We start from the raw sequence: 26,258 nt of genomic DNA on the forward strand, positions 1-26,258 counted from the left end.
TTGTCTGCCTTTTTTTGCCTTGCACTTTTTAGTTATTTCGCTGACCGCGTGTGTTTCAGAACGTTTTAACTCTGTCTGTCTGTAGATAGAGAAGAGCGCGTTTCGTAGTTTGTGATTTTATTTCGGGAGGCTTTTAACGCGTCGTATAACCATAATAATCATAATAACAAACGATAATTACCCAAAACGTATAAAATACAAGACGAATGTTTATAGCGCGCCGTCAAGCAACAACACAACTAACACAGATACTACGTAAAGTATTATAATATGAACACAATAGACTACAAATCGCAACTAGTTTAAGATTTGCACGCAAACAACTATTTATGTAATTTTCGAGAGGCTACAGTCAGTAATATTAACAACAAGAAAAACGAAAACACAACAACAACAACATCAATCGGCACAAGCGCAAAAATCTACGAAAGCGTATGCGTATATTTCGATTTTATATATTTTTCTATTTTATTTTATTTGGCGCTTGTATTCGTTTCGTTCGCCTCTCTCTCGCTGTGCGTTGTCGTCGGAGCGCCAAGTTGAACTGCCATGAACTAAGGCAGAGACGTTTCGTTGGGAGGCGACACCGACAACGACACCGACGCTTACGTAGCTATCGCTTTTCCTCTTGGCGCTGCGACGTCGACTGCTCAATTGAAAGAATGAATAGTGTAATTTAAATCAAATCCAATTGGAGTATTCCCGCCTTGCGTAGAAATGCGTGGAAGTCAACCATCTAATTTGTGAAGGAGAAAAAGAGAAAGGGCGTGCTTGAAAACAAACTCGACCTTGGCGCTTTGTCAACAGGCAATTGCACTTGTGGAGAACGATTGCTAATTAATAAGAAAACACTTATGTGCAATTTGTTGAAGTTAATTGTGCAATCATTTTTTGTTGCTGCTGTCTTTGCACGCATTGTTTATGCGAAAAAGCAATTTCAATTTGTTTATATTTGCGGGTAGTGTTGCTAAACGCACGCTTTGCGCCCTTAGCCAAGAAACGAACCCTTGAAAATGTGAACTTGGCACTGGAAATTTGAATATTGTGCTAAATTACTTTTTACTTGAAAATATAATATTAAGAGATAATTAATTTATAAAAACTACACACATAATAGTGTGTATACATAAGTTCAATAGCTGGCACACTGGCATTCGCATCGCTTTCGCACAGCTGTCCCCATTACCAGCGTCTAGTCAGTGTTGCAAAACGCCCACACACGAAAACTCACGCGCCAACTACCAAAACTTTGAACTTGCAAATATCGAGCCAAAAAAAGCGTATGCGTCATTGTTGATGTTGTCGTCGTTACTATTGTTGTTAGTGTTGTTGATGTGTGTAGCTTTTCTAACTTAATATAGTAATTTGTATGCGCTGTATGCTAATATTTAATTTCACCTGCACCATTATATTCATAATTATTTAAGTCACATTTGTTATACACACGTATGCAAATAAACAAATGTCAACGGGTCGCAAGTTGTGAGCAGTGAGTGATTCCAAGTGTATTCGAGTACTCGCCTGAGTGCCCCTATTAGCACATGCCACTGATTACGGTTGACAGCAGCAGCGTCGAACGTCGAACGTGAAGATAGAGGTAGACGTATCGCCTACGCATAGGGCACAAAATGCTCTATCAATATGGTTATAGTTCGTTTATCGGCTCAGCTCAGCGACGTGTAGTTTTACGATCGCTCAGCAAAAGGGCATAACTGTTAAGGAATCTCAACGACGCGCACATTTTTGGAATAATTTCATTTTTGGCTCCCGGGGCAAAAACAATAAATTAACAGCAAATAACAAAACAAACAAACGATAACAAACACACAAATACATATATAAAGTTTACACTCAAACATACGCAGGCAATCATATGTCATCATCATCATCATCATCGGCGAAGGCAGCGACAGAATGATGGCATATTATAGTAGAACAGCAACAATGCTGAGTCAGAGTTGTCATCCGAAAAGCCCCAATTGGGGCCGACAATATTGCTGCTGGACTGAGTTGGGCTTTCGCTTGGCACGCTCAGCGCATTCTTCGCATTCGAGTGCAGAACGCCGGCGGAGACAGTCGATGAGACAACAGACAACAGACAACAAACTGTGAACAGCGAACAGCGCCACGCAGCTGTTAAGCGAGTCAATTGATTAATAATTCAAGTCAGGGCACAAGAGAGGGGGATAAGCCCAAAGAGAAGAAAACAAAAACAACAAACAAACAAGCAACAAATAACTAGCTACTAACTGTGGTAACTTTGTGTGCTAACAACAATAACCAATCGAGTGAAGCGGCGAAACGCAACGTTTTGCTAATTACTTTTGTTTTTCACATTTGGTTTGGTGGATGTGGTTTTCATTTTTTTTTTTTGCGTTTTTGGTGTTGTTCTTCTGGCAACTGTTTTAGCCCTGGCTAACAAAACAAAAAAAAAAAAAGAACTAAACTGCAAAAGTTTTCAAAGTGTTTTCGGTGTTTGGCCTCGTGAAAGTTTCCGCGTTTGCGTGTAAGTATAAAAAAAAACGAAAACAAAAACTGTTGATAATCAAAATTCAGACACTGGCACAAAATAATTTCACTTAATTGCAGTTAACAAATTACGCCAACAATTATGGCCAGCACGAACGTGAAAATCATCGAATCGAAACTCGATCTCTTCCAAGCCCCCAAAAGCTATGCACTCGCTCATGCCGTTGAGTCATCTTTCAGTGCAGTCCGAGGCACTCTCGCTTGGCAGTTTGCTCTCATCTTTGGGGATGTGGATGAGCTGCGTCGGCGACGGGTGAGCAGCGGCAATTGCGTTGTGCTGGAGCACAATGCACGATTTGTTTACTATCTGGTGACCAAGTCGAATCTCTATGCCGCAAGCACTTACGACGATGTCCAAGCGGCACTAATTTGCCTTCGGGAGCATATGGTAAGTAAGCGTGCAATTTTCAATTCACGACTACAGATCGTATCTGAAAAGTGTTGCGCTTGATTATTTATAACCAGAAAGAACAGCTAGATGCAATAGAATTGGATTTACTTTCATATTTTGCATAAAATCTCCCCACATGATAAAAATTGTTAACAAGTCTGTCAGAAATTCTTTGTAGAACTTTAAATCAAATTTTGAACCTCAAAATATAGTATAGGATCTCATACAGATAAGACTACTAGCAAGTTAGCAGGTTAGTCTTATAAACATTTAATCAATTTTAGATCATGCTAACTAATGTTAGTTACTTTCATTTCAAAGATTTTCGCAAATAAAGTTGGAAATATATTGCAAAGTGTAAAATTTATTGTAGAACATAATTAAGTACACAAAGTAAAGGAGGTAGCAAAGCCAATAAGATCAACCATAGAGAGACCTTGCTCTCTTAATGTCAGCATGCTAGATTTAGCGGAAAGGTGGTCGTCTAAGCAAAAAAACATTGTAGAACCATACATGAATTAATTATAAAAATCGAAAGGGTCTCGCACAGTCAATAGACTCAGCTATAATATCCCCAACACGGTTCCCTTGAAACAACAAAAAAAATATTGTACAATCATAAAAAACTGTCAACCCCAAAAACTAAAGGGTCTCACAAAGTATAAAAGTGTGAGATAAAGGGTCTATCAAAGTCAATAAAATTAACCATTCTTTTATCGTCTACTCAAATAAAACGAAGTTGGTAGAACCTTAAAATCAATTACTTAGAAAAATCAAAAGGGTTTCACATAGCCCATTAGATCATCTATAATATCATGAACAAAATAATTCCATATTTAGAGAACAACCTCTAAATCAATCAACTATAAAAAGTAAAGGGTCTCACACAGTCTATGAAATCAGCTCTGCCTTTTCTCCAATTGTTATTATCCCAAACAAGGTAGTCGACGAAACAGGAAATTTATTGTAGAACCTAAAATCAATTAAGTTTTTCGCTCAAGACAATGGCCGAGACAAACGGGAATAAGCCGTTATCATCGTGTTTGCAAGAACGCACAACAAAGCGTAGCAATCACTTGATAAACAACTTGGAGCGAGGGGATCAAGCTGATGAACCAGATTTGCACTTGATCAACAACACTCAAGCAGCACCCAAAGATAGTGCGATGATGGAGCTAATGCTAAGCATCTCGAGATTCATTACTGAAAATGAAAGCGATATTATCTCATTGTGCATCGCAGTGTTTGTGCTTATGTTGGCTATAGTTGTATCTGATTATCTGCGGCATCACTTGTATGTGAAATCTTGATTGGAATTTGAAGCTGTTCAGCTAAATCACTTTCTAACGAAATTGCAAAAAGTTTGTTCACAAAATTCACATTCGTTTTGGGTTGGTTAGTAAATCTGTAACATGAGCTGAAATTAGTTATCTTTTATTGTGATCAACAAGTGACTCAAAATATTTATTGTAATTAAATTGAATTACATTCTTGAGAGCTAAATTTATTTGCCTTTAGAATTCAATCTGTTTGCTTCATCTTGATTGTCGCTTGTCATTAATTAAACAAATGTGTAGATATATGATTGTTGACAGCAGTTATCTTTGACTGAGAAGATTTTCTAATTAATTTAGAAAAACATTTCTTTAAATAAAGAGAAATATATTTACATTTGATAACGTATATGTCACTTAACATCGCGTATACGCACTGTTTGCTAGCCTAATTAATCAAATATGTTTTGCATGTGTTTTTTATTTCGTAGCGCAATCATGAAATCACCAAAGTGGCCATGCCACGAATCTGCTGTGGCAACCATGACAACGATGGCCTCGATTGGAAGCAAGTGAAGCGCATTATGCAGCAGATCTTTGCACACAGCGAGTATCCCATCGAGATACTGGTCTGTGAGTATGACGACATCTCCAAAGAGGTGAGTAATAGAATACAAAATTTTGCGAATTATTGTTAAGCTCACGTCTCACATCGCATTGGCAGCTCGTTTCGCCCAAGTGTCAGATTACCGAGGCCAAGGGAAATCTGTTTAGCGCACCGGAAAACTTTGCGCTCGTGCATTCGGTTAGCGCTGACTTTGCCATGTGTGCCGGCATCAATTTGCAGTTCCGCTGCAAGTTTGGCCATGTGGATGACCTGAAGAAACAGCAAAAGCACACCGGAAATGTCGCTGTGCTCGAGCAAGGCGGACGTTTCATCTATAATCTGGTGACCAAGGAGCGAGCGCATGAGAAATGTACCTACACTGCACTTTACTATGCGCTGCTGGCCATGCGTGAGCATATGGTAAGTCATTGTTTAAAGGCACTAATCCATCTCTAAATACTGCTCTTCTCTCCTTCCTTAGCGTGAGAATGGAGTCAGCAAGTTAGCCATTCCACGTCTCGGTTGCGGCATCGATCGTCTGGATTGGCTGCGTGTTCGCAGCTTGTTGGAGTTGGTCTTTGTCAGCGACAGCGTCGATATTATTGCCTTCTTCTATGAGCCGCCCAGCATGGATCGGGATACCATCAAGGTTATGTGTCCCACCTGTCATCACATGAAACTGATGCACTTGCCGCGCAGCGTTAGCTCTTCCCGCTCCTCGCTCTACAGAGAGAAGACGCCCTTCTAAGCGAGGGGAGAAAGAAGGATTCAACATTCTTATTATATTGTATATATGCAACGATGTTTATTTATAACGACACTCTGCGGGTTGGGTTTGATGCACGCACCCCACACTTAATATAGTTTTGTAAGAGTTTAGAGCACAGTATAAAGACATATAATGTTGATATTTATGGATATTTATATAATTTATGTGTACCATGTAAAGCGAATAAAAGACACCGCCTTTTGGCTGACAAGTATTTAATCTAAACGATTGTAATTTCTTCTCTTTAATACTAGTAAATTCTTTTTAAATAATTATATTAAGTAAACACCTAAGCTAGCTAGTAACTAAACTCAATCGTCATAATTTACTCATGTATTCTCCAAAACTTTTAGATCTGCGCGCCACATTTCGTCGCGCCTTCGTCATGGCTGGCAGCTACAAGTTCAGCGAAATCGATGGAGATCTCTTCTCAGCCCCCAAGACGCATTCGCTGGCGCATTGCGTTGGCGCCGATCTTGCCATGGGCGCTGGCATTGCAGTCAAGTTCAAGGAAGTCTACGGGAAAGTGGATGAACTACGTGCTCAGAATGCGGGAAGCGGTGAAGTTGCTGTGCTGAAGGATGATCAGCGTTACATCTATTATCTAGTGACCAAGCCACAGAGCTGGGGCAAACCAACTTATGACTCTCTGCAGTCATCGCTGGAGCAGATGCGTGAGCATATGGTAAAATAGATTCTGTTGTACAATATCTTTATCTATAATTTGCTTCTAGCTAATTTGCTAATTTTTAAGCATAACAAAAGCTTGGTTTATTTTTAAATGTTGAACGCATTTAATCTTATAGCTCTCAGCTTAAGTGGTTGCTAATAAAATAGGTAAAATACCTGCTGCAAAATTCTTTCACACTTGCTAAACAAATTCCATAACTTATAGAGTATTCTTTCATTCTTATCTCAATCGAGTTTGTTTTTTCATCTTCAATTTGTAGCTTAAACAATTGAAATACAATTAAAATTGAGCAAATTTCAGAATTATTGAATACAGTTTGGATTGTCTTAGAACTCTACTAAGCTTCGCTAAGCTCATAAGTTTAAATTTTATCTTTTCATTTGAAAGTTTCATTAGCAGTGACTATAAGAGATCAGCTTTCACACTTGCAATATAGTAATACTAGCAATACTAAACTTAGCGGAACTTCTACTGCTTATTATGCTTATTCCTAATTTAACATATTACGTTAGCATTTTCACTTTCAAAATCTCAGCCGTAGCAGTGCTAATAGAAAAAGTAAATTCATTTACACTTGTTATGCAAATTCTAAACTTGTTGACTTCAATTTCTTTTTGTGTTGCATCTCTCTACTAACTTCAACTAAGTTCAAAACTATTCTTAACAGAATTCAGACAGTATTTTCTCAATCTAAATTATGTAAGTTTTTTGTAATTTCTTTTGCAGCTCAAGAACCAGATTGATAAGCTGGCCATTCCGCGCATTGGCTGTGGCATCGATGGCCTAGAGTGGGACAAGGTCAGCGCATTGCTCGAGCATGTCTTTGGCAAGGAGCAGGTGGAGATTGTTGTTTACAACTACGTACCGCCGCAATAGAAATCTCTTACAATTAATTATACTGCCTCTTTATTATGTTGTAGTGCCTGGCACATAATTATACACTACAAGCTCAACGGTGTCAGCCTCAAAAATCTCACGCAGCATGTCTTTTACTTTGGTCCAATTAAGTCCGTCCAAACCGCAACCGATGCGAGGCAACGCCAACTTCTCCACATTATGCTTTAGCTGAGGGTGGGGATATTCGGATAATATATCATTATATATGATAGGGATGCACTTACCATATGCTCGCGCATGGCGCTCAACGAGCTGTGGAGCAATTGATAAGTCGGCTTGCCCCAGCTGCTCTGCTTAGTAATCAGATTGTAAATGTAGCGTCCTTGATACTGCAATATGGCCACGCCGCCAGGTTTCACATTTTGCTGCTGCAATGCAGCCATTTGACCGAATTTGTTGCTGCCAACAAACGAGAACATTAATAATAGTAAGGATAACTTAATGTTAAGCTTACCGAAATTTAACAGCAATTCCTTTGCCCATACGCAAGTCAGCGGCCACACAATGGCACATTGAATATTCAGCGCCAGCGCTAAATAAGTCGCCGTTGACTTCCTTTATGACTGAATTTGACATTTTCATTCAGTTTTTTTTTTATTTTAAAATAATCAAGTTGCTTAAATTTGTTTTCCAATATTGCCGCGCGAAAGCACACATTAACGTTGACAAGCGAATGGCAAAACCGGCAAAGGGTCACAACAGCTGATTTGGGGAGTGTTGCAAAATGAGTGAGTTGCAGTAATGTAAAAGAATCGACTGCATTGCATTTAAATTTTAGCATTACTTTCTAATTGAGCTAATTGTAAAGATGTTTCAAGGCCCTTATCGTAGGTGTGCAATTATTTATGTTGCGTGTGGCAATTTGTATACTGAAGTATATACTAACGTCATTTAAACGGTATTTTCGAAATTTTGCTTATGGTCACACTACAACAAATAAAAACAGCTTTGATAAAGCTCTTAAGAATTTAGATAATGTTTTTTTATTAGTGCTCAATATATAAATGAGTTTTATTTTCAAATTTGTTGCTGCAATCATACGCAAAATGCTGGAGCTTCTGCAAATTGGTGGAAAGCTAACGCACACACTAAGCATTTATGTGAAAACAAACACGGGACGCACGCTGTCTGTAAACTTGGAGCCACAGTGGGACATCAAGAACGTCAAGGAGCTGGTGGCACCACAGCTGGGATTGCAGCCGGAGGAGGTGAAGATCATATTTGCCGGCAAGGAGCTCAGCGATGCGACCACCATTGAGGTAAATGCAAATTGCAAAATACCCGCAGAATTATAGCTAAACTGCAATCAGTTTGCTGCCCTGTGATCTAGCAATGTGATCTGGGACAGCAGAGTGTGTTGCATGCGATACGATTGCGTCCACCGCTGCAGCGAGAACGTCAATCCAGCACATTGGTGGAGGAGGAACCCAGTGTGGTAGAAGAGCAGCCATCGAAGCCACTCAATGAAACTTTGCTCGATCTGCAGCTGGAAAGTGAGGAACGTCTCAACATTACCGACGAAGGTGAGCTATAGTTTAGCTCTAATCAATTTTGTTGAAAATTTTTCTAATCTAATCTCATAGAGCGTGTACGAGCCAAGGCGCATTTTTTTGTCTATTGCGGACAATGCGAGAAGCTCTGTAAGGGAAAACTGCGTGTGAGATGTGCTCTATGCAAAGGCGGCGCCTTTACTGTACATCGGGATCCCGAGTGCTGGGATGATGTGCTAAAGCCGAGACGCATTCGCGGTCATTGTGAGAGTCTTGAGATTGCGTGCGTGGACAACGAAGCCGGAGATTTGCCCTTTGCCGAGTTTTATTTCAAGTGTGCTGAACATGTTTCAGGCGGTGAAAAGGATTTCGCAGTGCCCTTAAATTTGATTAAGAACAACATCAAGGATGTGCCCTGTTTGGCCTGCACCGATGTGAGGTATTCACGGACTTCTCTTCAACTATTTCCAGTTATTTATTGCGTTCTATTTTGTAGCGAAACTGTTCTGGTCTTTACTTGCGCCTCACAGCACGTCACCTGTATCGATTGCTTCCGCGACTATTGTCGCTCTCGTCTAAGCGAACGCCAATTTATGCCGCATCCAGATTTTGGTTATACGTTGCCTTGCCCCGCTGGTTGTGAGCATTCTTTCATCGAGGAAATTCATCACTTTAAGCTGTTGTCACGCGAAGAATACGAACGCTATCAGCGCTTTGCCACCGAAGAGTTTGTGCTACAGGCTGGCGGCGTACTCTGTCCACAGCCGGGCTGTGGCATGGGGCTGCTTGTGGAGCCTGATTGTCGCAAGGTCACCTGCCAAAGCGGCTGTGGCTATGTCTTCTGTCGCAATTGCCTGCAAGGTTATCACATTGGCGAATGCTTGCCCGAGGGTGCCGCTGGCAATGCTCCAAAGTCATGTGATTACACCGTCGATCCCAATGTGAGTAACTTGAGTCCTTGTTGTGTTGATTGCATAAATCCAATACGTATCGTTTATCTGACAGCGCGCTGCCGAGGCCCGTTGGGAGGAGGCCAGCAATGTGACCATCAAAGTCAGCACCAAACCCTGTCCAAAATGTCGCACGCCCACGGAACGTGATGGTAAGCAAGAGGGATATTTTTTTTAGCTTGATAGACAGCAGATTGCATCAAGTATACGATGCTACATGTAACATGTCATGCCTCTATCTCAGAGACTGTAAAAGCTAGATCTAGATAGGATGGATAAGAATTATTGTTAGAAGTTCGCCAAAGCTTTTTTGTTTGCGGGAATATAACAAAATTCAAATCTTAGATGTAACTTTATAATACAGTATATCTTCTTTTTTTTGTAATATTAATTTCAAGTTGAATTCTTTAAAAAAGTTTGGTAATTAATAATATCTAGCTTTGTAATTTTTGTAATATTTAATATTCCATAACAAGTAGTAACAGATATATTGCAGTCGATCACACACTGTTGTAACTTTGTTACATGTTACAGCATCAATTCTTATGTATTCTCAAATTCGATTCGTTTCGATTTTATGTATGTCTCACAGGTGGCTGCATGCACATGGTCTGCACACGCGCTGGCTGCGGCTTCGAATGGTGTTGGGTCTGTCAAACAGAATGGACGCGTGACTGCATGGGTGCTCATTGGTTTGGTTAAGTGAAGCATTCGCATTGGCTTAAAGATGATAATGCAAGTAGAGATAACTTGATTTTATCTTTCATTTATTTTGTTGACTATTCTGTAAAACGTTTTTTTGCCTGTACGAAAGACTGTTAAAGTAACTACAAGTTAAATTTGTAAAATTGTTAATAAACACAAGAGCAGCTCGAGTATTGATCTTATTGGAATCTAGGGATAGGGACAATAATATAAAATATAAGGATTTCTTTTCAGATTTCTATGAAGACTTAAATTAATTGTTGTCTTATTGGATTCTGCCTCTCGGAATATGAATATTAAATATTGCATCCATTAAAATTGATATTCTTGTTACTCTATTTAAAATTTCAATAAAATTTTGTGCTATATTTTCCTTTCTGCTGCAACGTCAAGTTTTACATTTAAACATTTCTCTGTATTCTAATTTATAACTTTTGTTACGCTCATAAAAATTGCAACATTTGCCATGAGTTTAGGTCATCTAGTCCTTAGGGATTCTCCTAACTGCCTTGCGGCCCACACCCTGTATCTCGTCTACAGAATCAATAACAAAAACACCCTTGACTGTGCGCGCCTAACTGGTTATCCCCAACACTCATCAACACCCAAAACACATCCCACCCCTACCTACTGCATCCATTCCTACCCCACTGTGTTCTAGCGTTGCGTGCGCACGCTTTGTTTACGTTTTTCTTTTTCAGTTCGTTTTCAATTCCGCCGCATCGTTGTTGTCACCCGCAATATTTTGGAGGCTTTTGCTGTGTGTTGACTGCGAAAACCGCAAAACACACAACACGTGCATCCAGCGAGAGCGAGAGAGCGCAAAAACAGTAAAAGAGAGCAAAAGCATGTGCGCAGTTTTTGAATCTGCTCTCTTGCTATCACACTCTCTTTCGCTCTCTCTCCCAGATTCAATCAATATTAATGGCGCGTATTGAATGCATGTGTGGGTGTCTGTGTGTGTGTGTAGGTGTCAGTGCATTTGTGTGACTGTTTACTTTTGCGGCGATAGTTAAGATTACTTTATGCTTATCGATTTTGCTTATCGGTCAAGCAGTTATCATGTACTGAACACAAATTATCGCTGTGTAAACTCTGCGCTGATATGTATGCTATATTTAGTTTGTAGTATCGTTGATCCGGGCACATCAATAAAGCAGGCGCATACATACTCATTGATAACATGACCAGCACTGAACCAGGGAAACCCCCAGCAAACGCTTTGTCTGTTTGGTGTGCGCACTCGCTCTCGCTCCCTTTCCCTCTTTACTCTCTCTCACACTCTGTCGCATTTGGCAAGGCTCTCTGTTTTTGTTCGGTTTCTGTTTTGTGCTCTAATTCGTAAGCAAAGTAAATGAAATTTACAAATGACATTTACCATGCAGAGATTGAGAGAGAGAGAGTTTGCCGCCCCATTGCAATTGCCAAATGCGCGCGCTCTCTTTGGCACGCTCTCTCCCCTCTCTCGCCATCGCGTCAACGTGAACCCAACAAAGCTCGCGCTCGCCTTGTGAAATGGCAGCGCGTGTGTGGGCAGGTTGCCCATCAAATCGGGTCACATAGTTTGCGCTGGGTTCCCAGTGCAGCGCGCAGCAGAGCGACGTTCTCGTTGTGTTTTCTTTTGCCCTTCTTCTCTGCTTTGTGTTGCTCGCCTTGTTGTGGTGTGTTTTGGCCCCTGTTGTTGTTTCGCCGCCGCCGTCTTTTGCCAGTTTTTCTTCTTTGTACAATTTTCGGGGGTACAACGACGATGGCGACAACGACGACGACGACGTCGACGACGCCGTTGAGGCTCTCGGTGTATAAATGGTAGCGCGCCAGCCGTATCGCATTTCAGTCTACGTTGGACTTTGGCGCGCGTCGCACACGCTGCGTATACGTAACGCAGTAACAGCAGTAATTCATTGAATCCCATTCAAGGGTTAATCAGTCGGCACTTGCCCATTCTGAATCTCTCAACTGACTGTGAATGTGAATGTGATAAGTGTGAGTGCGTCTACAGATTTTTGCACTTTTCGATCGTTTGCTGCGTAGCCTCCTCTCTTCGATTTTTTGCGCGTGAGTGCAAAGAGTGTCGTGAATGAGAGTGTGAGTGTATGTGTGAGTGCTTGCTATAGGTATTCGAATTTGAATTTTGTGCGCAACATTGCAAATGTAACGGTATTTTTGAAATCGATTGCAAGTTCTATGAAATGTTCGAGCAAAAGTGAAAAACAAAAACTACAAAGTAAATTATTTTATTAACTTAAATTACAAAAGAAATCCAGTGAAAAATAGAAAGTTAAAAAACATTAACATTACGTTATAGGTAAATATTTAAAATTTGTAATTCCTTAAATCTTTTAGTTTAAAATACAATAATCACTTCAAAAATGTATGCTCATTCAATATTTACGAATACTGGCAATCAAAAATAAATGTATTGTGCCGTTTTATCCCTATACTCCATTATAATGTCACACACGTAGCCAGCTTACGCACTTGCCCCAATTATTGCAAAGCATCCACATGAATAACAACTACATCAAACAACACACACACACACAACAACAAATAAATGAGTGCAATACGCATGAAGCTCTCAATTAAAATTGCATTAAAAAAAACTTGCAGCATACTTTCAGGCATTGTCAATATTTGCAAGCTCAAGTGCGCCAGGGCGCTCGCATATTGTGACGTATTGATGTTTGTATGTACAACGACGACGACGACGTCAACGTAATAATTACTATGTACATGTGCGTATGTATGTATGTGTGCAATATGTCACATACAGGCTAGCATGTATGTGTATGTATGCGTGTAGTAGACTAGAAACTCGGCTGCTGCGAAATGTAACTGTTAAAACGTAGAGAGCACAGCAAAAGAATTAATGAAGCTGCGCTCTGTGCTGCTCAGCCCAAGCACTGTAAGTTGACTCGTCTCCATCTCTGACTCAGTCTCAACTCAACTCAACTCAGCTCAACTGCTGCTCTGTGTGTTTTTATTGATTTATATGCGCTGAAACTGGGCGGCTGTTGCTGCCCCCAAAACAGTGCGATACACACAGCATCCATCGCAGCATCGTAGCATCCCCATGCTCCACCAAAAAAAGAAGAAGCAATGAAAAAAACTTCCGCTTTCCTATGCTGTTCCCTTGCAACGCATGAGCGAGAGAGAGAGAGAGAGCGAAAGAGAGGAGCTGCTGTGTAACGTTCAAATGCCTGAGCCTGATTGCATTTGCCCAAACATATTTTTGGGGTCTCAATTCATTTGCGCCTTGCACTCGCACTCATCATCATCATCATCATCACTCAGCATAACCCTTTGCAATTCTGACTGCTTAGCGACAAAAAGCTCGCTCTCTGCCGGTCCAACAGCCGCTCTCTCTTGTTGTCAGTCGCCCTCTCTCTTTTGTTTTGCGCTCTCTCTGGTAGTTTAGCTTTTTGGCTCTCTGCGCTCAGCGCATGTTTACATTTACATTGATTATGTTATCCAGCGCGTGGCTGCTAATAGAGTTGCTGCCTTCATTCCCTACCTCCCCCCTCCTTATCTTTGCCGCTCCCCTGTTGCCTGCTCTGTTTCAGTCGCTGAATTTGCTAATTTGTTCTGCAGCAGCAGCAGCAGGACATCAGCGAACTTTAGCGTTAGCTTTAGCGTCAGCTTCAATCAATAAACTTTGCTGACGACGCTCCCAACTTATCAATCGCTTCGGCAAGCGTTGTTGTTATTTTTGCCCATTTTTTGCAAAAACAAAAAAAAGAAACAAAAAAGTACAAGCAAAACCCATTTTTATTAATCAATAAACGGCACACGACAGGCGCAAGCTCCCGCACACAACACACCCACATTCACACCCACACACACACAGACTCACCCACTCACACTTATGCATTGTTACTGCTGCTGCTGCAAGACTTTGACTCTGGTTCCTGGTCCGGCATTCAATTGAATCCCTCACGCTCTCTCTCTTTCTCATTCTCTCATTGCCTGTGTGCACTTTTGTGGCTCATTAACGGTTTGCGTGTGACCAGAGTGCATGTGGTTATTACACATTCATCTGCATGTGCATGTGCACATGTGTGTGTGTGTGTGGGTGTGCAATGCAAGGCTCGCTCGATAAGTTGAGTGGCTTGGCTTGGGCTGTTGCTGCCATTGCGTGAGTGCAAAACAAACATCATTTTGTGGATGGGCTCATTATGAGCCATCACAACTACACGCCGCTCAACACCCTCGGCCAGCCCACGAAAATTGCAACCATATATCATCCATCATCTTGAACAAACGCATCACATTTGGTTCAGAACATTTCTGACAGCCTCAAGACCAAAACAGCATTAGAAACGTTTAGCCTAATACCAGCTTAAAAGTAAGAGAGAGCGAAGCAGATGTAATGCATTCATTCATAAAAATTGCATTGCATACTTTGCGGCATTTGCCTTAAATGCGATTTGCAGTTGAGTTGTGTGTAAAGTGCTTGCATTAAATTAGATATTAACAGTCTGATGGTTAAGATGCTTAGTTTGCACACATAAGCCAATATTCTGCAACTTCAATAATTTATATTTAACTATCTTCAGTTGCCAATTTGGTATCACATGCAATGCACTCATTCATAAAAATTCCATTGCATACTATGCGGCAATCGCTTTAAATGCAATTTGCTGTTGCCTTATGCATGAAATGCTTGGCTTCAACTGTCTTTAAATAACACATTAAAAAATGGAGAACTAAATAAAATGATTTTAATACTTAATCCAATATTCTGCGACTTTAAAAATTGCACAACTTCGGTTTCAAATACACTGCGTTCATTCATAAAAATTCCATTGCATACTTAGCGGCGCTCGTTTTAAATGCAATTTTCTCGTAAGTTGTGTGTGAATTTCATGTCTTTCAACAGTCTTTAAATAAGTTATTAAAAGTTCGACAAATAAATTGCATGATTTTAACACTTAGCAGAATATTACACGGCTTTAATAATAGCCAGACTTATGTATTATATTTAAGCACCGCCCAGCTGGCGATTTGATATCAAATATGCAGGCATTAGGTGCACGACACACGTAGCACTCGATATTAAAACGAGCTCTGTGTACTTGCAGGACAAAAGGAGGCCACAAAAAAAGGAGCAATTGCGCGTGTAGGCGACCAAATTGCTGCCAACATAAATAAAAGGCGGTTGGGCGTAAGGATTTGCAAGACAGCAAAAGGCACAAAAAAGAAACAAACAAAAAAAAACACAAAAAAGGAAGGAAAAGGAAAATCAATAATAGACACATGTAAGAGGATACGCTCGCCATTGACCATTGGACGACACAATATGGCCGCTAATACCAACACCAGCCCAACAACAACCACAACAATAACGAATCGGACGGGGCAGTCAACTTTGCCATTGTTATTACTGTTATTGCACGAAAGTTGCTAAGCTCAGATCACGACGAGAGACACGACATGTCGGATAGATACGCCGCCAGCTACTACGAGCAACTGCATCATCCGGCTCAAGCGCAAGCGCAAGCAGCCATGTCACACTATGCTCCGCCGGGCTATCGCAATGCTCCCTACGCTCCCGTCGGCAGCTACAACAGCAGTCCCTATGGCTATGGCTATGCTGCAGGCGGCAGTGCCTCTTATATGCCCAACTATTATCGCTATGCGCCCTACGCTTCCCCACACTACAGTCAGCCACCGCATTCGCATCCGCTTCACCAGCAACCGCATCAGCAACCGTCTCATCATCATCCGGGCATGTTTACGCCAGCTGGCCAGCAGCTGATACCCTCCAGCGTGCTGCACTATCCACCGCGTTCCCATCCGCAGCCACAGCAGCATCAACATCCTCACCACCTTCAGCAATCGCTGCCACATCATGCCTATCAACAGCCAGCAAGCAACAGCAGCTATGAGCAGCCGCCGCCTGCTTTGTACAGTGCTTCCTCCTACGGACAGTCACGTGGCTTTACCGCCTATCAGAGCTCAAGCACACACTATGCGCCGCCTGGACGATCCACAACGCCGGCACCGAATCGCACCGTCTTGCCGCCAAATTATCTCGAGCCAATGCGCAACAGTTTCACGGATCAGCAGCCGCAGCAGCAGCAACAGTTGCCGAAGGTGGAGGAAACGCTGCCTGAGCTGAAGCTAGAGCACGAAGCGGAAGCGGCGTCGCCCACGCAACGCTTGACCACATCGCCGCCGTTGATAAGTGCCACTGGCACCGACAGCGGCATCAGCAATTGCAGCACACGTGCTCGCAGCGACAGCAGCCAAAGCACGCCCGTCTACAGCGGCGAGTATCCTGTCAACATGTCCGTGGAGTCCGCTTCCTGTGTCTCCTATCATTGTCCCGCCGATGGCAGAGACTACGACGAAGAGCAGCAACAACAGCAACAACAACAGCAACAGCAACAACACCAGCAGCAGCAGCAGCAACCTCAACAACAGCAGGAGACGGAGGAGCCGAAGCCAGGCAGCGTATCATCATCATCCGGTAAGTTTTGTCGCCATTTGCATTACACTCTATTTAATTCACAATTATGCGAACGAAGGGCGGATGATGGGTCGATGGAGCGTTGGGAGGGGGAGTTATTCGCAATTTATGCAAACATATGTCAGGCTGGATTATGTAACAAGTATTAATGCCCCGATGTGGAGTGGAGTTAGGGTTGGGGACTCAAAGCACCAAGCAGCAAAGGCAGCACTCCTAAGTGGGCAACTGACTTTTGGCACCGTGGAACCAAAGGCAACGAAAATGGCAGCTCAAACATTAATGTTGAATCGACTTTAACAGTAACAGTTGTTTATGTTAACATTGACATAACATATCAGTTAAAAATATGAATGTCGCTAACATTTACCTTAAAAGTGGCTTGCTATAACAGTTGATATTGATAACATAAAATAACATATCAGTTTATAATATAAACATATTGTATTTACTTTATGTTTACCTTTAACAGAGACTTACCACAACACTTCATAATGTTAGCATTATTTACACTAACATTTACGTTATATTTACCTTATAAGAGTTGAGAATATTAACAGTGACGTAACATATTAGTTCATAGTGTTAGCATTCACGTAACATTTCAATTGATGTTAACATTTATTTAAAATATCAGTTGTTGTTGAAGCATTAACAATATTTCTCATACAGTATGTTAACATTGCCTTAACTTGTGGATTCATTTTTCTTTTTTTAATAAGAGGTATCATCAACAGAATAAAACTTGTATTGTTGAAGAAAATAGTTAACATAAACATTTATATTTTTAGTTTATTTAAAGTCTTATATATTTTCACTTATATTTAACAAATTTTGAATTCAGATTTTTTTGAATGTTGAATTCGCACATATGCCACAAATTTAATTTTCAAAAAATCAAGTTCACATTTTTAGTGTTTTTTTTTCAGATTTATTTGAATGTTGAATTCGCAAATATGCAACAAATTTAATTTTCAAAAAATCATATTTCATATTTTTAGTGTTTTTTTTTTTTATTGGTAACTTCTGTTTAAAAAGAAAATGTCAAAAAGCATTTTACAAATCTATTATAGTAAAATTTTGGGTCCACTTGGAACCATCTCTTTTTTTAGAAATCAAAGAAAGTTATGTTAGTATGAAAGTTAACTCCTAATTTCTTATTGTTTTAGGTCAAGCATACATTGTTGTTAATTTGTCATTCATAATATTGCTAAGGCATTTATTATTCAGATGGCTCCATCAAGTGTCCTTAACCTTTGATTTAAGTCATTAATCAAGTGCAAGGCAGCTGATTAATGCAATTAATAAATGATGTTCTGTAGCCCAGGGGTCTCCGTCAATGCTGTTTACTTCTCGATTGCCATCGTTGTGGCTGATCAATTCTCACATACCACTGTAGCCAAAGGGGAGCGCTTGGCATGTACCTCATTGCGTATGCTTGATTTTGCATGCAAATGAATGCAAAGACTGTCCATTTGAGTCGCCATCAACGCCGTCGTCGTCGTCGTCCTCGTCGGCGTCTCTGACAAGCGGCTGTCTGTCAGGCGTTTCAGCTATTTGCAAGCAGCGACAAACCAACAAACCGGGAAAACTCGGCAAACTGGGCAGACCGAGCAGAGCTTCGAGGAGTCGACATTTTGCAAACACTCAACCAATCAGCGTTGGTTAACTGCTGAAATGCTTCCGCTTCCTGTCGACCTGACTTAGCAGCCCAAGCCCCAACAGTGGGCGGTTGTGTGTGTGAGTGTGTGTGTGGGCGTGGGTGGATGGATTGCTGTTGGCGTTGCTGTGACGAGCCTACGTCATGTTGCTTTAAAGGACTTGAAAATTAGCTGTCTATTTAGGCACGCAAACGGAGGCAGGCGGGAAGTCTCAGCAGCTCAGTCGAGCGCGTTTGGAGCTGCGAGTTTTGCTTTTTGATGAGTTCCTTTTCAGATTTCACTTTTTACTTGTGCCCCAACACATTTTTGGGGGGCTGAAGGAGTGTGTGCGAATCAATAAGTTACCTTTTTTTTTTTTTTGATGTCGCGCCAAAGCCGAGAGACTAAAACTCCCACACAGAACAGAGAGAAGAAGAGGCAGAGCGAAGCAGAGCTTCCGCTGGGAATGGAAGGTGTAAATTGTGAGCGCCACACACACTCACTCACGCATACACACACACACACACTCACTCCATTGCCATCCCTCGTTGGCAATACCAACATATGACAGCTTTTCTAAATATTTCGTAATGTAAACGAGACTTGTGGGCAATGTGCCGTCCTCTTATCAATGGGCTCTCGACTTATACACACACACACACACTCGACGGGGTGTTTAAGTTGAGTATGTGTGCGTGAGTGTGTGTTTAAGTGTGTGTGGAATGTCATCAGAGCAAAGCATGTAAATGAACTTTACAACGCAATGTGGTGGGTAGTAGCTGAGCTCTATCTACTATGTAGCTGCTGTTTGCTGTTTGCCCAACACACACTGAACACACTGAAGAGTCACCCTGGAGTACTCGCTGCTTGCAATATTTGTGTGTCGTTGTTGAACCAACCAACCAACCAACGAACCAACCATCCAACCAACAGCTATCCAACAATATTGACGCAAAAATCAATGTACTACAACGTTATGACGAATCGACAAGTGACGCAACAAAAAAACTAAACACCTGTAAGTCAAAGCAATTGCAGCTAAAGTTGACAGCTCAAGCTAGAGAAATTTAGTGTTAAAGTTGAGGATAAATGCAATAATGTCAATAATGCACCTAGTACATAGATTTCCATTTAATTGAAATATTAAAATTATTTGCCCAAATTAAAAGATAAAATGTCAAAATTGGTAATAAGTTTTCACTAAATTACAAATTCAACATAAGGGCACATTGCTCTGTTTAAGCAGTATAATATTGATAATTGCACTTAATTGCAATGTACAAGATAAGAGCACACATTAAAATAAAAACAATCAAAAGTGGCCTTCAATTTTTGTTCTAAACGTACATTTAATAAGGAGTTAGCTTCGTTTAATTAACTAATGCTGGCTACCAGTTTGAATTTAACTGCACATTGCAGATAAGTGCCAACTTTCGTTGTTGAAAATGACTTTGCCATTATCGACATTGTATTGTATTGTGTTTTGTTACTTTATTGTGAACACTTTAAGTTACAAATATGTGTACTTATTTAATATTTTATTATTTTATTTGACAATTTAAAATTGCTGTCAACCATTTTTAAGTTAATTGCCCATTGCAGATAAGTGCCAGCTTTTTTTTGTAAAAGATGATTTTAACAATGTGCAGTTAATGGCACATTATAGATACATAAGTGCGAACTATTTTTGTAAAAGATGATTTTAGAAATAAGAGTATTTATTTTAATTCTTTATTATAAAAGATAAGTACCAAATTTTGTTGTAGAATATGATTTTATGTTTGTATTTATTTACATTTTTTATTATGTTATTTGTGTTTAATTTTTGGAATCAAAATGTATTTACAAAAATTTTATTTCTTTAACATTATTGTTATATTAAGAACATAAAGAGGTCAAAAGCTATGTATATTATTTATTTATTCATTAAACCTTTCTCTCTTACTTTAAAATTCTTTGCATTTTACTGTCACGATCAATTAACTTAAATAGCAAATCCTCTTTTCCCCCACATCTTGAGCTCTTTGCTGTAATTAAAGTTAACAGCTCAACAAGCAGATCAATCAATAAATTAAATAATATTGACAACGTCAGCTATCAGTCAGGCATTGTGAATAATTGATTTGTTTGTCGCGAATGACACAAGAATAACAGAATCGAGCCCAAGTCAAATATCGCACAACAACAACAACAAAGACAACAACAACGACGGCCACAACAAAAATACGTAAACATTGCAAGCTCACTCGCATGCGCTGTATAGTTTACCGTTTCTTTTTTTTTTGCTCTCTCTTTTTCTTTTTTTTTTGCTCTGCAAGTTTGTGCGTGTGAGGGAATGTGTGTGAGTGTGTGCTGAAAACGTTCAACAAGTGCATGTTGGTGTGCTTGGCTCGCTCTCTCTCTCTCTCTTGCGCTCTTTTTTGGTGGCGCGCTCTCTTTGTCAACCCCAGAAATTTGATAAGCGTGTGTGCAAAAAATACTAAAAATGAAAGGAAATCGAGAGGAAAGTGGGCGGCAGGAGAAGTTTGGTCAAAAACCTGACTCGACTTTTTAACCCTTGATGGCCGTCTGCACGCATGACAAAGTAATTACCCATCGCCTGCTCTAGCCTGACAAAATAAGAATAATAAAAAAAAAATGTTTGTATATATTTTGTATATGGCAAAAAAAAAAGACAAAAATCTTTATTGATTTTCTTTGCGCTTGGGCGCCTTTTTTCTCGCTAATTTTCCAGATGACATAAGCGCGACGGCAGCGACGTCGACGTCGCCTACGAGCAATGTGAATGATATTGATAAGGCGGCAGCAACAGCAACAGCAGAGGCAGCTGAAGCAGCAGCAGCAACCACGATTGAAGCAGAGGCGACGACGGCAACAGACGAGGCGCAGTCGGAAGTTGTGAGGCGTGCGGAAATCAATTTGGCGAAGCCCAACAAGGAGGCAACGCCAACGCCAACGACGGCGACAAAATTACCGCCACAGGATATTGTCGAGCAACAACAACAACAACAGCAGCCAGCGACTAATCAAATAAACGAGGATGCAGCTGAGCATGGGGTAAGTGACGCTGCAGATTACAAATTAAAACTGCAACCAGCGGGGCATTAAATGCTCTGTGTTGCTAATTAAGCGACAGCCAGGTGAGACAGAGAGAGAGTGAGCTCTGAATTAGGCCAAAGCATCCATAAACGATAGACTGATAATGACAGCAGAAGATGCCACAGCAGCAGCAGCAGCAGCAGTGGCAAGTGACAGACAACAAACACACAACACAACAGCAGAACAAAAAAAGAGCAGAGCAAAAGCGAAATGCGTTTAGCTCCATCGACCGGCTTTCTAGGCAGCCACAAACTAGTGAGACAGAGAGAGATAGACAGAAAGTGGGAGAGAGGTACTACAAAGAGAGAGACTTGACACTCTCTCTCTTTGCCGGAAGCCTTTTTTACAGGGTGTCACAATCGCAGTCGCATTCACAGGAGCGCCTATTGATTTTTGGGGGACTTGCGCTGAACTTCAATGCGGCTGCCGAGTTGCGTTGAGTGGCGGGAAGCTTTTTGTTAGGGGATGAGGGGATGGGTGATAAGTGGGAAGTAGGGAAGCACCAGGAGCCCTTAATAGGGTTGCTTGGTCGCTTGGCAACATGAGCTGCGAGCACGCGCCGCTGCTGCTTCCGCAGCCTGGCAAACTGGGCACACGGCAAGTTTCAAGTGCCACGCCACTTGCCACACTTGAGCGTAACAACTTTTTTCTTTCATTCCATTTTTCTCTGCAACTGAAAACTAAATCGATTTTCTGTTCAACTTGCAACAGCAACAGCAGCAGCAGCAGGCGTCATCAACAGCCACATCGCACAATTGGAGTCCAACGCCGCGGAGACCGCGCACTCCGCCCGCGCCTCAGAATTCGCCAGTTGGCTTTGGTCTATCCGCGTCATCAGCGCCGCCCACTGTGCCACCTGCCTTGGCGCCACTGTTGCAACTACAACAGCAGCAGCAGCAACATCATCTTCATCAACCACAGCAGCAGCATCTCAGCGGCAACAGCAAACGACATGCCAAAAATCGCCACAGCAGCAATTGCAACAACAACAGCAACAACAGTGGCAACAATCGTATCATTGAATGCGATCTCATACCGAGCAAGAAATCAAAACGCAAATCGAGCAAAAAGGAGGCTGATGCGGACCATGTGGATGCCACAGAATCCACAGTGCGCGAACAAATAAGGGTGAGCAAAATAACATCCAACTACAGCTAACTATTCGCAAGGCTTTAATATCGATTCAGGTTTAATTAGAGAAGAGTCTCATTTTGAGCTGGTTTCTTCTATTCATTAATTATTAGAGTTCTTTGCCATAAATATTAATGCGAAATTAATTTTAGAATATATTTTAGTCATTTTGGATGCGAACCTTAAGTTTCCATGCTAAAATATTAATTTAAACATAATTCAAAACTTTGCTGTATTAATGTTTGAAATAATCCAACAGTATTATTCCTTTTCAAGTTATATTAATTAAAAATTAGTTTTCCAGGATTTAATATAAAATAACTTAAATTAATTTGAATATATATTCCATGACGATTATACTTGAGATTTTCTATGCTACAAAATTTACTCTATTAACATTTAAAATTGTCTTTCATGAAATCAAAAGAATTCTGAATTCATGTCCTTAACACCAGAGTTTACAGTAATATAAATTAGATAAATTATTTTGAAATTATATTTCATTACGATTATACTTGCGATTTTCTATGCTAAAATATTATTTCAAAATTTATTCTAAATTTTGTTTTTTTTAAGTTTGAAGAAGATCTTTCAATAAATATTAATGGATAATAACTTCTCTAATGAAGCCAAGATTTTTTTACAAGATTTTTTAGACACACTACATACAATAACAAATTAGATAAATAAATTTGAATTCTGAGACGTCAATACCAAATAAAGCACGATACTAATCAGTATAAGTTGCTAGTCACTTGATTCCATAATATGTATCAATAATATACAATATAAAAGATGTATCTTCTTAAAATTGTGCCTTCATATTTGCACTAATAACCAAAATAAGTTGAATAAAAAAATAAAATACTCTTGACACTCTTGGCTCTTTAATGAATATAGCATATTAAAGAAATCATTGTGATAATTTCAAATTTGGTAGCTCAATCTATTCTTATGTTAAACTTTAATAGCAATTAATTATAATTAATTTTCCTGCAATTTATTTTTCCTTAATGTTTCACTTTTTTACACTATTAATAAAACATTTACTCCCATTGCTTTGCAGGACATTAAGCCGTTGCCTGGCTTCCTGCAGGCATTTGGTTCCACCGAAATCGGACGCTTCTCGGAGCGTTTTCTACAGACACCCGAGAGTCTCGTCGAGCGTCTGGTCGAGGAGTATGCCCACAGCAATGGCGGATATGCGACTTCCAACGGTTACTACGATGCACCAATGAATGGAGCAGCTGCAACTGGAGTTGGAGTTGGTGGCATGCATGGCTATTGGCCATATGAGGAGCAGCACAACATGGCCTACCAGCAGAGTCAGCAGTTTGCACGCAATCGAATGCGTGGTCAGGGTTATCCATATCCGGACTATGCGGCGTATGAGCGATATGGCTATGCGGCCTACAGTGCAAACAGATCGCGTTACGGCGAAATACGTTGCAATGGCTATTAAAGAAGTAGAGTAGAGTTGGCCTGTAATGAAGGATATTTACAGGCATATATTACATTATAATAACATCGTACAATACTAAAAATATGTATTGTATATTGTTTGGTGTCCTTGTCGTTTGTCATTTGGAAATTCTCTCTGTGTGTGCCTTTTTCGGTCAAAATTCGGCAATGCTCACCAGATGTTTGTTAAGTATTTTATGGGGCATTGCTGTCATTGATTGCGTTCAAAATTTAATAAAACCAAAAATACAGAAAACCAGGCCAAAATGTAAAATAATCGTAAGTCTTAAGTAGTTGAATGTTTTAAAACCGAAATTGAGAAGAAGTTTTAAAAGCTGAAAACATAATTGTATGCTGATGTTGAAACTTTTGTCCCACTGTACATACTCGTAGAGCAATGCATTTTTTCGTGTAGTAAGTCGAAAAGAGTCTACCAAACCAAAGAAAGAAAAATTTTGAGCCAAGTTTGAACCAAGAGTCGCGAGTATTTTTAAACCAATTATTGAACAGAAGATCTCTGGCGAATTTGTTTCTAATCTTAAGTAGACACACCATTCTTGTCGCATTCTCGATATCTCTTTGAAATCTATATATATTGTATGATGTACTTACTTCAACCATATATGTATTGTATGTAAAAATGTAGCCCAAAGAAGAGATCTATAAATTATAATTAGCAAAAAAGATGTGCCATTGAAAATAACTTTTAATTCAAGAACACAGTTTATAAGGTTTACGATTTAGTTATATATATACATATACCATATACAACAACAAATACTAAACGTACGTGTATGTGTCATTTCGATTCGATTACCAAAATAGTTAAAGCAAAGCACTAAGTTTTACGAGTACGTGTAAGCCTACAAATATATATATATCTATATATAGAGATATATTTTATGTATTGTATTGTATTTTAGATTACATACACTAACAAAAAACCACCGCACTAATTTGTACTTGTCCAAAAATGTATTTCTAACAATTTATTCGTTTACTATTCACGTACTTTTTTAAATTCATTTTTTCGATTTCGATTTAAGTGCCTTAATTTAGTTTCATTTTCTGATGCAATACAAACTAATAAAAAACCAAAAACGAAAATATAAAAATACAATTTTAAATATAAATTATCATTTACATTGTATAACAACCAGTTCAGGTTTCAAATGGGCCCAAAAAATTCACAAATCAAAGTAAAAAATAATATTTAAAAAACCCAAACACATCGAGCAACATTCAAAAATGTTTTTTAGTCAAAACCAAATTAATTAGTTGTTAAATAATAAAATACTCACCAACAAAAAAAAAGAAGAAAACGAAAAACCTTGTAGTGTTGACATTTTATGATAAATAATTTCCAAGTTACGACAAAACAAACAAAATGAAATAAATCTAAATGTAGCTTACGTTTAAGTTCATGTGTAAATAACAAAATAATAATAATAAAAAAAAAAAACAATATTTGAACGTTTAAATTTTATGGATCAACAAAAATAAAAGACACAGAAAACAGAAAATCAAAATAGCAAAAATGTTAATAAACAAATTGCGTTTGGCCTTTTCATTTTCGAAAATAAAACCCAGAAAATGGTGTTTATATGTTGGGAGCGTTTGATTTTTATTTATTATGTTTTTTTTTTGTGTTCTTTTTATTATTTTTGTTTAACTGTTTTATTCATTTAATTAATTTATAAATATTATTACATAACCTAAACGTGTTTTAATTATTGTTTTTTGTTTTGTTTGTTTTTAAATTAATTACAAAAATAGTTCAGTTGTAAAAACAGCAGAAATCGGTGTAATTATAATAATTAGCATTTAGTTGAGCGGAAATCAAAAACGGAATCCGGCAGGACAACATTTAAATTAATAGTTTCAATAGTTACAAGTACAATATAGAAAAGGTTCGCTTTGCATAGTGAGTGAAACTTATCAACTAAAGGAAAATTAAATTGTTTAGTGACTATTATTTATATAAGAAACGATATAGTGAAGAAATTAATAGCGTTACAGTTACAACTGGGTGCAGAAAGTCGATTTCTTCTTGGTTTTTGTTTTGTATAGTGGGGGGGGGGAGGAGAAAGGCTTATAGAGTTGGCTACAAGTTTGTTTCTGTTACAATTTGTTTTTTTTTAGTTAAATGTCGTAT

General features: G+C 39.5%; 5 protein-coding genes across 8 annotated transcripts; 4 read left to right on the forward strand and 1 right to left on the reverse strand.

Annotated features, from left to right (window-relative positions):
• Window positions 1-112: 112 nt before the first annotated feature.
• On the forward strand, window positions 113-7,237 carry LOC117566829 (ADP-ribose glycohydrolase OARD1). The gene is made up of 3 exons (XM_034246398.2): window positions 113-255; window positions 5,924-6,255; window positions 6,988-7,237. Exons 1-3 carry the CDS (start codon window positions 207-209, stop codon window positions 7,135-7,137), a joined length of 531 nt encoding a protein of 176 aa, XP_034102289.1. The 5' UTR covers window positions 113-206; the 3' UTR covers window positions 7,138-7,237.
• LOC117566828 (uncharacterized) lies at window positions 161-5,789 on the forward strand. Its single transcript, XM_034246397.2, has 6 exons — window positions 161-255; window positions 2,410-2,506; window positions 2,590-2,917; window positions 4,686-4,853; window positions 4,919-5,221; window positions 5,283-5,789. The coding sequence occupies exons 3-6, from the start codon at window positions 2,612-2,614 to the stop codon at window positions 5,547-5,549; spliced, it is 1,044 nt and encodes a 347-aa protein (XP_034102288.1). The 5' UTR covers window positions 161-255; window positions 2,410-2,506; window positions 2,590-2,611; the 3' UTR covers window positions 5,550-5,789.
• On the reverse strand, window positions 7,171-7,885 carry LOC117572285 (ADP-ribose glycohydrolase OARD1). Its single transcript, XM_034254993.2, has 3 exons — window positions 7,613-7,885; window positions 7,383-7,557; window positions 7,171-7,326 (listed from the first exon to the last, which is right to left on the reverse strand). Exons 1-3 carry the CDS (start codon window positions 7,738-7,740, stop codon window positions 7,171-7,173), a joined length of 459 nt encoding a protein of 152 aa, XP_034110884.1. The 5' UTR covers window positions 7,741-7,885.
• Window positions 7,886-8,058: 173 nt separating this feature from the next.
• LOC117566826 (E3 ubiquitin-protein ligase parkin) lies at window positions 8,059-10,473 on the forward strand. Its single transcript, XM_034246391.2, has 6 exons — window positions 8,059-8,417; window positions 8,489-8,681; window positions 8,742-9,087; window positions 9,145-9,589; window positions 9,654-9,750; window positions 10,191-10,473. Exons 1-6 carry the CDS (start codon window positions 8,163-8,165, stop codon window positions 10,298-10,300), a joined length of 1,446 nt encoding a protein of 481 aa, XP_034102282.1. The 5' UTR covers window positions 8,059-8,162; the 3' UTR covers window positions 10,301-10,473.
• A 1,652-nt stretch (window positions 10,474-12,125) lies between these two features.
• On the forward strand, window positions 12,126-25,709 carry LOC117570205 (myb-like protein AA). Of its 4 annotated transcripts, none has more exons than XM_052003914.1 (5): window positions 12,128-12,608; window positions 15,385-16,775; window positions 21,147-21,469; window positions 22,229-22,639; window positions 23,709-25,709. In XM_052003914.1, exons 2-5 carry the CDS (start codon window positions 15,737-15,739, stop codon window positions 24,102-24,104), a joined length of 2,169 nt encoding a protein of 722 aa, XP_051859874.1. In that variant the 5' UTR covers window positions 12,128-12,608; window positions 15,385-15,736; the 3' UTR covers window positions 24,105-25,709. The 4 variants fall into 4 exon arrangements, with proteins under 4 accessions (XP_051859876.1, XP_051859874.1, XP_051859875.1 ...); XM_052003915.1 differs by having other exon boundaries at window positions 22,232-22,639; XM_034251693.2 differs by having other exon boundaries at window positions 12,129-12,608; window positions 22,223-22,639; window positions 23,709-25,708.
• The last annotated feature ends 549 nt before the right edge of the window (window positions 25,710-26,258 follow it).

The sequence above is a fragment of the Drosophila albomicans genome, chromosome 3 (assembly GCF_009650485.2).
Source record: "Drosophila albomicans strain 15112-1751.03 chromosome 3, ASM965048v2, whole genome shotgun sequence".
Taxonomy (NCBI): Eukaryota; Metazoa; Arthropoda; class Insecta; order Diptera; family Drosophilidae; genus Drosophila; species Drosophila albomicans.